This window comes from Lepidothrix coronata, unplaced genomic scaffold (assembly GCF_001604755.1).
Source record: "Lepidothrix coronata isolate B3197 unplaced genomic scaffold, Lepidothrix_coronata-1.0 Scaffold6, whole genome shotgun sequence".
In the NCBI taxonomy this organism is placed as follows: Eukaryota; Metazoa; Chordata; class Aves; order Passeriformes; family Pipridae; genus Lepidothrix; species Lepidothrix coronata.
This window is the reverse complement of record NW_016690186.1, coordinates 10,876,374-10,886,304: the sequence shown is the minus strand read 5'-3', so window position 1 is coordinate 10,886,304 and position 9,931 is coordinate 10,876,374. Positions and strand designations below refer to the sequence as shown.

At 41.1% G+C, this 9,931-nt stretch overlaps 1 protein-coding gene across 17 annotated transcripts in view; it reads left to right on the top strand.

The window, feature by feature from the left end:
- The window catches only part of DLGAP1 (DLG associated protein 1), a 418,553-nt gene extending 409,225 nt beyond the window's left edge, over nucleotides 1-9,328 (top strand). For all 17 annotated transcript variants that reach the window (XM_017832746.1, XM_017832733.1, XM_017832741.1 and 14 more), the window contains 3 exons: nucleotides 409-500; nucleotides 2,384-2,536; nucleotides 5,326-9,328. In XM_017832746.1, the coding sequence (XP_017688235.1) occupies nucleotides 409-500; nucleotides 2,384-2,536; nucleotides 5,326-5,535 (455 nt within the window). In that variant the 3' untranslated portion in view covers nucleotides 5,536-9,328. The remainder of the gene's footprint in view (nucleotides 1-408; nucleotides 501-2,383; nucleotides 2,537-5,325) is intronic.
- Nucleotides 9,329-9,931: the final 603 nt, after the last annotated feature.

Sequence of the window (9,931 nt, the reverse complement as noted above, 5' to 3'; positions counted from 1 at the left end):
AAGCAAACAGGGTTTGAGAGCTGCATGTCCTTGTGTGGGGAGCTGGGTTTATATTCAAAGCCTGAGCCTGGGTCACAGTGATGGCGACTGGTGACATTTCTGGTGAGCTTTCTATAGAGGCTGCAAAAGCTCTTGATTAGCCACTGTCATTGCAACTGGATACAACTGGTCTCAGTGGGGGATGAGAGTAAGATGCATCAACTTTTCACATATTTTTGCCTAGTGGAGATCTGGCCTTAGATTTGTCAGCTTCTCTCTAATGTGTGACTGAAAGATAAGATGCTTTTTGAAAGCCAGAACCGACTACTGTGCACCTTTCTCCTCTCTTTTTCTGTGCTTTTAGTTGCCTATAGCAAAGAAAGCTTACTGTGACTTACTTAAGGTGACTTACTTTTCTTTTTCTCCTAGTTCTAGGGAAAATTCGAACTGCAGTTGGCAGTGCCCAGCTTCTCATGGCCCAGAAATTTTACCAGTTCAGAGAACTTTGTGAAGAAAACCTGGTATGTAATTTTTCTACTGCACGTTGTTGTGTGCCTTCTACTAACCCTGTGAATAATCCTATGTAAACTAGACTGATTTTTTGACTAACATGACAGTTTTTCCAGTGAGGGCCTTGATATGAATTCAGGAGTAACTCAAACTTGTCAGAGTCAGCATGAGTTTCACAATAGCTTGAGAGCCTTAAAATAATGACAGGCAAAAAACTTTGAGTGAACTGTCACCGTGGCTCTGCTACTGACTTCAGAGGAGCAAAGATCTGTCTGTTGACCCCCAAGTTCCTGGGCCCACAGATGGGGAAAAAGACCTTAAGGGCTTTCAGGGCGGATCAGAAATCTCCTGAGTGGGGCTTTCCCATGTGTTCACGGGAAACAAGCCCCTAACTAAAATCTGCTTTAGTGGACAAATGCAACAGAAATTGGCTCTGTCTGAATAAGACTTCCAATTCTTGATACAAAAATTGAAAAAGCATTCTGATTGCACATCTTCGTAAATAAAGTGCAACCTGCTAGCATCAAGCACTGAAAAACTAGGAATCCAAATGTAATCTCTGGTCTCCTTATGAATCTAAAATATATACTTCATTGTTTTCATTAATTGCTCCTTTGATAGTACAATTATCCTAATAAAATCCTTTGTCAGTGTGGCTGCAAAAAGCACAAATAGAAATTTCATAAGGCAAGCAACTGACTCTTTTGGGTTATTGCTTCTGGTGAGGAAGAAAACTTAAAGGCAGAGTAAAACTTGAGCCACGTAAAACATCATACAAGGTGCTACTACTAGTTTAATTATTTATTAATTAATAACAATATATCAATGTAATCTGATGAGGCCACAGCACCCATGAAATCTTGCTGACTCAGATTTGTGTAGGTACTCAGCATTTATGAAAAAACATGCTTGAAGTGAGTGTATGCAACATCTCATTTAAAGAGCTTCAACTGAGAACCAGCCTATAGAGACATCCTGTAGAAAGCCTTCCCTCGTACAGACCTTGCCAATGGAGCAGGGATGGTTTCACATATGCCCTCTGCATGCAAGAAGCGTTCAGAGCTGGTTTGCAGTGAAGGGACAGAAGGTAGGACAGAACTTTTTGGATCACCAGCCTCTGGCCCATCCTGTGCTGAAGATGCTATCCATCCAGATATGCTCTTCTGAGCAATACTCTTGGGCTGATGAGTTTCCTGTCCTTTGGGACACAAAGCTATGCTCCCCACCTGTGTCCCAGTTTCATTCTTCCAAAAAATCTACCTGTAAAAATGGATTTACTGTGTTTCTGCATGTTTTCTTCTGAGCTTTTCATCCTGCACAGGTTATTCTTTACAAAAAAAAAAAAAAAAAAAGAGAAATTGGCCTGAGGTGTATGAGACAATTTTTTCTTGAAATAGTGTATTTTTGTAAACCTTAGGATCTCAGAGGGTGGGAAAAGTGTTCACACATCGGTATATCACTGTTTGCACATACAGCAAATGTACATTGGCACAGGTATCAGTCTTTTTACAAGTGTGAACATGGCAGGGAATCCTTCCTCGTGAAGGTGAAGAGGAGGCTGGCAATTAATTTCAGTGCAGTTAGGATTATCACCAGTTGTGCCCAGGAACATCCCTAGGCAGATCTTGCCACAGGGGACCTGACACATGGACTTTACCCCTAGTCTGAGGAGGGTAGCTGGTGCGTTTGGTGAGAGGCTGCAGCTCAACACCAAGCCAGGCTCCTTGAAATAAACTCGACAGTAAGTAGCGCTCTGCTCTGCTTCTCCCTCTCTGTCTTACCGCTCGCTTGGATTTGCTGAAAGTGCTTTGCTAGTGAGATTCATAACCATTTGCACAAATGTTTTACATTAAGAAGTACTAAAGCCAACATGTTTTTTTCTTCTGTTGCACAGAATCCTAATGCACATCCACGGCCGACTTCCCAGGATTTAGCAGGGTTTTGGGATATGCTGCAGTTGTCCATAGAAAATATTAGTATGAAATTTGATGAACTTCATCAGTTAAAGGCCAATAATTGGAAACAGATGGATCCTCATGACAAGAAGGTAGAACACTGTAGATTTTGTATGCTTCATTTAAAACCCTGCACAAATACTGGACAGATTAAATAGGCCTCTGTGTTACAGCGTTGACATTAAAAAATGTGAAATGAAGCTCATATCAACTTAATTTCATTGTAATAACAATGTTTACATAATAATCATCTGGGATATTATCTGTAATATGTTTCAGGCATATTTTTAAACCAAATCTGTCTTTGTGAATTGGATAATGGGAATGTGGTACTTTGTTAAGCTTTACATTTAATCATATTAGACGATCAAACGTTGGAAGGAACTGCCTTATATATTGATTCTTAAAATTAAATAAATCACATTTACGGTTCATATTATTGCATACAGCAAGAGTTCTAGGTTGTGTTGCTGAAAAAACTAGGGAAGCATTGTAACCATCGCTGACTTTGGTAGCCAGATTACAAACAGAGCAATATCAAAAATATGCCTTCCAAAATGTTACATGAAAGAACTACATTTTTTTTGTCCATTTGTTTGTTTTTTTATTTATTTTGGGCTTTCTTTAAATGGATGATTTCACAAACATGTTCACTTCGCTGGTAGTGTTGTTTATCCAAGGTAGCATAAAAATCATCTGGAACTTTGGTCTTTTTTTTTTTTTGGTAAATGTAGTCTTCTTCTGTCATCATGCAAAACTACCACATCTCCAAGTGTGAGCCACATTTCACTTTACATTCTCATTTGGCACCATTGCCTTTTTTTCTCCTCACTATCCACCTCAAGACAAACATCAGTTGGGTGAGCCAAAATACACAAATGTTTCAGAAAATCTTTAAAACACAGACCCATTCCTAAAGGAATCAATGGTCTAATGTTGCGCTCCTATAGGTATGTAATTTGATGGCTGAATTTCCACTGTGGCTGGTCTGATAGCAATGAATACAGCCAACAGGTAGGATCTCCAGAAGGAGGGAGAACATGACTTACAGGTACAGCGGCTCAGACAGGAGTCTTACAGCTCAGCTGGCTGCCAATGACCAAAGTGGTATTTTCTTTTGGACAAATAACCATAATAATATCAAACCCCATTAATCTTGCAGCAGGAAGCTTGTAAAGCCAGTGCTGGTAGCACTATTCCTCCTCCTCCAATCAAGACTAAATACTCATTCCTGACTTAGGAGTTCCATGTTCACACCATTTGTGCACACCTAGTGTGTTTTGTAGGGGAATGAATGGGAATGTGTTTTCCTAGCCCAAGGTACTGAAGGCAAGTCATTTTCTTATCTTCTTTTTTTCTTTTTCCAGTATCTGTCAGAAAAGGAAGTTAAAATTGTCAAACATGCATGCATATAAATGCTGGTATATGGTCTTTCATTAGCTTTTACAGTAAAGCGGGTAGGCTGAGTGTTTACAATTGCAGTGGTAAGAAACAAGAGCTTTCCTTAAAAAAAATGTGCCTTTTCTTTGCTTCTGAAAAACATTTCAAAGAGTTTCCAACAAAAAGAAGACTATAACAGGTTAAGTAGTGCCGAAGAAAGGGACGTACAGTAGGAAGGTAAAGATTTTAAAGAATTACACTGTGTTCCTGTTTCAAGAGCATTTGTCTATGATTTTAGATGAAACAGATCATCACCTTTCTGAAAGGCTAAGAAAATAGAAAAAACTTTCTGTGGAATTGATATTTGCCTTTGGCCTTTGCCACTGGGCCCTTTATAAGCAATCCTTGGATGGAGAGAAAAAACAAAGTATGAATAAGGGTAACTAAGCACCTTTATATTTCAAGCCATGGAAGCTGTTGTGAGCAGCATGAGAGAAAACGAAAGGGCAGAATGGGACCTTTGTAGTGTGATAAAATCCCTTCACTCAGAGACTGTGTTCACAGTTGGAAGGGGATGTAACTTAAAAGACAATCTAATTAACTTGACAAAGTCTTTGTGGCCGCCTGAAATTCAGTCCTGAATACACTTTTCTTTTTCGGGAGAGATCCCTCTCTGAAGGGTTTTTTTTTGTTGGGCTTTTTTTTTCTTTTTTTTTCTATGTGTGTGTGTGTGTGTGTGTGTGTGCGTGTACATGCACCAGGATATACATTAAAGTCCTCCTTGTTGATCACGTATCTGGAGCTAGCTGCCACCACGATGATTAATGCATGTTCTCTTAATGATTTTTAAGTTTTTCCTACCAGTTTTTTCTATTTCTAGCTGATTGTATCTTCATGTCTATTTAGCAGGAGACTAGAGTGTGTGAGCTTGCACAGTGAGACCCAAAATATGGGTTCTTGAGCAGTCATTAAACTGCTACAAAATAGATACATAAATATATGGTGTTTTTTTTAAAGCTACTTATTCAGATGCACCAGCTGCAGACAGCTAGTTCCCATCTGCATTTGGGAACACCAAAGCCATGGCACCTCCGTGTTGCAAGAGCACCTAGCATCATGCACACATAGAAGAGGGTGGCCCAGGAGCTGGGTCTCTCTAGAGTTTCTCTGCTGAGAACAGCGTTCCCTGCTGGCTGCACTGGCGAGGGGAGGCCGGTCTCTCTCCTAGTCCCCGGCACTAAGCGGTTAGCGGTGGGGGCCTCGGCCCCAGTAGCACCATCCCTGAGGAGAAGTAGCACGACGGCCGGCTCTCCCCTCCCCTTTGCCCTTGTCCCATGTTTATGAACCCTTGAGCACAAAAGCCAGTTGACTGAAGACAGAAAGGCAGATAAGAGCTAACAAACCTTAGGTAAAATGTGTGTTCTAACTACTGACGTATCCTAGTTTTTCCCACCTTTCCCTGAGAAGCTGTATAATGCCATTAACCTTCTGCTTTGATCAGGAGAGAAGGGTCCCTCCTCCAGTGCCAAAGAAGCCATCGAAAGGTCAGGTGCCACTCATACGAGAACGCTCTCTGGAAAGCTCGCAGCGTCAAGAGGCCCGGAAACGGCTGATGGCTGCCAAGCGCGCTGCATCGGTCCGCCAGAACTCAGCTACCGAGAGCGCCGAAAGCATTGAGATATACATCCCCGAAGCCCAGACCAGGCTATGAAGGGATCCAACCAGGAGGACTCTCTCTGGCAAGACAAGCCTCATGTATAATCTGCCCCTCTAGGCTCCTGCTCAAGGTCACCACGAAGTATTTGTACCTCCTCTTCTCTCTCTCACTCTCTCTTCCCTCCTCTCCCCCTCCCCTCTCTCTGTACACAGCTGCCCCGATGCTCCCAGTGAACTCCACTGCCGTGGCGTAGTTGTCGGTCCTCCGAGAGATGTCCTCTAATCACCCTTGCTTTCTGAAAGTTCGCCCATGTCATCACGATGCTTTGTCACATGTACTGATGCTGCCACTTTGCCTCATGTAAATGAGTATGATCCTTTTTTTTTTTCTGTTTGAAACAAATAAACGCAGCGCTCAGACTTCCACGCACCTGCGCACCTGTACAGTAGATGCTCCATTTAACTTACTCATGATCTTTAGTTGGTCTAAAGCTAGTCAGTTACCCAGTGTACAGCAATATCAAACTGTAGGGAACTTCGGAAATTTCAGTCATGCAGGGTGATCCTTTTGGACTCTGCCGTCTTCCTCACAAAAGATGAAAGGAGCTATTACTTGGATTCCCTTCTTTTTATTACTGTTTTTTTTAAAGCAGATGGCGCACTTTATTCTAAACCTCCGAACCACATCTTCTCACCTGAATTAAGGAGTCACACAAGGGGAGGGGGCTGGGGTGGGAGTGGGGAGGCGGGGAATTAAAAAAAAAACCCACAGCTCTGGCAGGTGAAAAAGCGGAAGTGTATCCCACAGGTGAGATGGAAGTATATCCCACAGGCAAGGGATATAAAAGATCCTGTGGAAAGGTACCTGCACACTCACAGCTGCACAAACTGCCTCATTTTTATTTCATCAATCACTACTTAAACATTTCAATCAGCAGAAGATTGTAAATTCGATCTTCCAGGGAAATAATCTATTTTGAAAGGCAATAAAAGAGTGAAAAGGAAGGAGATAAGAAGTAATGACAGTTGAAGAGATAATATAAAAGAAGGATTTTCTTGTCCAAGTATTAAGAATTTTTAAAATTGTACTGTATTGTCAATTCCTCTTGTATTGTATTGTACGGATTATATTGGTTAAAAAAAAAAAAAAAAAAAAAAAAAGAAAAAAGCTTGGTTTTGTTGATGTCTTAATCTCGGTGGGACCATCCAATCTCATACGTCCACGCAGCCACACACGGATGCCAGCCACATTACTGTACGTGGAGGCCCTGATGCATTTTCAGGCCAGGCTTGCTTTGCTCTATCCACAGCCAGTTGTATGCTACAGTTCAGATTGCTTATCACCAAACCATCCATGTCTAGGAGTAAATTTCTAATTCAACCTCCTCTTAATAGTATAAAGTTCCCATTTGAGCAAGAACAATAGACTATTTTTCACAAGTTATGGGATCAATATGAACTTAATATTTTTCACGACAAGCCTTCAGACCCTGGCTTCTGCCATTGTTTTGCAATCATGAAAAATATGCATCCTAAGTAGCTCATTAATAGTGGGCAGAAATGGCAGATAATAGGGCTGGAGAGGAGCCTGAGAGGTCAGCTCCTGCGTGTCTGTCCCCTCCAGCCATCCCTGACTGGGGCAGGGGCTTGTCCTCCAGCTTCTCTGATGAGGGATGATGCCAACCACACTGCTACTGGATTCTCTTGTGCCAACATTAGGAAAGCGATGTCAGGCATGTTGCTGAAAGCAAGTTGTGTGCGTGCGTGTGAGTGTGTGTGTGTGCGCACACGCGTGCCTAGCTGGCTTGTGCTGCTGACAGCAGAATTAGCGTGAGTTGGTTTGGGTGACAGGACCGACCTGGGGCAGAGGAGCGCTGTGCAGCCCTCAGTGTGTTTACAGTCCTGAGGCAGGGCTTTCTGGACTCCACTGGTCCCTACATGCTCTTCACCCTGTGCCTGCCAGGGCAGGGGTACGCAGGAGAGGAAGGCAGGCTGCTTTCTGCTCCCAGTGGGCACAGGCACGGGGACAGCCCTCCCACGGAGGGGCACAGGTTGCAGCCCTTGCCACATGCCAGTGCTGGCTGGCTGTGCCCATAGCTGCTAAACTTGTACGGACAGTCCAACCAGTGAAAAATCCCACTGCACGTGTGGTGTAATTCTGCAGCTTGCACTTAAAAAGCATTGAAAATCGTCATCGAAAAGTTAAGCTCTTGCTAAAACTATTCATCGAGACCATGCCAGACAGCTTCTTTTCCGACGACATCATAGCCAGGTGCTAATTTAATTTTATTCAAAAAATAGGAGAGGTAATAGGTTCTGGCACCAAGTATTTTCATGAGAGCATACTAAAACCACTAGAGAATTTGCTACCTCTCAAAGCCATCGATATCTGAGCTATGTCTTTATAAACAGGGCACAACTATTTACTGCTGTGGTTTACAAGATAAGGGCTAATAATTTAATATATAAAAGACTTTTAACTAGAGTGATCAGAAATCCAGTGTAACCCTAGAGTGCTTGGTGTTACAGGAGCTTTGAAAGGTTTGACCCTCTAAGTGTTTGAATACCAGTGTATTTGCTAGTTTTGAAACACTGCATTTAACTTTTAGCAGCAACAAAACATCACCGTGTTTGCAGTACGTAATAGTGCCAACTGCCACTTTTGAGCATATATAGTCATAAGAAGTACTAATTATTTGGAACTCATTTGTACTGAAGTATTCAAAGCAGTACCCAGGTGAGAGTCCACATTCACAACTGTGTCGCAGACTTACTTAGTTTTGTGAACGTTTTATGAAAGATGAGTTAAGACTTTGGTTGACAAGTGGCTACAGAAATTTATATCCAGCAAGTTCCCCCCTAAAAGAGCAGAAAAGCAAAGACTATCTAGTCTTGTACATTACAAATTATTATATATGTATATCATAGAATATTTTTTGTATCTATCTTAAATGAATTTATTCTTAGCTGAATGCTTCTTAGTTCATTTGGCACTGGAAAGGTTATTATGGTGTTAGCCTAGTTTTTTAGCAAAATATTAAAAATACTGCCAATACGAGAAAATATAAAATAAAATAATTCTGCCCCTAGAATGCCACTAGTTAACCACTTGACTCATTTACCAACACTAATGCTAGTATATTTGCTCCATCATCTGTTTCAGTATAATTTGTAACTATTTGTTTTTAGTCTAACCTGCCCAGTGTATATTAAAAATGCCTATATTCTGTTTCACTTTGGGACTAAACTATTGGGGTTTTTTTTTCTTAGGGGAAATTTTAGAAAAGGTTGGTTTCGTCTCCTGCTTCAAAAGTTTAAAAAAAAAAAAAAAAGAGGTATTTATTATATTTTTTGCAGATGTTTCCATAAAATTCTCATAATCTTTTTGTAAAGAAAGATGAAGAAATGGATTAAAGATTTTTAATATTTGAAAAGGTAAATAGAAATAATTTATTTGTAATATATTTCAGTTTATTTATTGGTGTTCCCTTAATGCTTTGATGTGCACTATCATTTTAATTTAAACTGTATCTTTGTGAATTTATTGGGTTTTTTTGGTTTGGGTATTTTTTTTTTAGGGAAATGGTCAAATGCATATTTTAATTTACTGGAATGTAAATCACTGGCCTACCTGCATTCCCAAACGTGATTTTAGAAATGTTTTTGATTTGAAACAAAAGACACAAATTTGAAAGCCTTTAGACAGAGAAGAGTGTTTCTATGGCTTAACGAATTGGGTTTCCATAGGATTATCTATCTGGTTTGTGTGTGGACAGGAAAATGTAAATAGATGAATGTTTCCCATAATGTAAAAAGAGCAAATTAATAAAATAATTAATGCACTGCTTGTAAGAGCTGTGGGTTTTCAATGCAAATTCATTCTCGCAGAACTGCCAAGACTTTTCATTTGATGTGGTCAAGGATAAAAGCACGACAAGCAGAATGTTTCTCTTAAGCTCTCATTGCTTAAGACCAATCCTGCAAAGTCTCATCCGAAGCGTCCTGCTGAGTGCCCTGGAAGTGCTCATCTGCACAGAGTTGCTCACAGGCATAAAACTTGCCGTGATCAAGGCCTTGAGCCTTAGCAAAATCTTCAAAGGCGCTTCTGCACGGAGCCCAGCCAAACCCCGCTGAAGATGCCAGGAGTTACACTGGTGACTTCAAAAGATGTGGCAAGAAACCCCCAGCCTGTTTGTTTTTCCCCTCGCTGGTTCCCTTCATCTTCTGCTTATCTCCAGTGATGTCTGAATTTGGGGGGCAAAAGAGATCCCTGGCAGGCATAGCTGACTTTCCCATCAGTGGAATCCTGCTTCCAAATGGGGTTTTTCCCACTACGTGAAATAAAGACAGTCGCCAAATCACACAGAAGTATGTCCTAGATTATGTTGTTCATGTCTATACCAGTACTTCAGCAGGTCCTGATTCAGTCTGTAGAGCCTAATAGTTACATT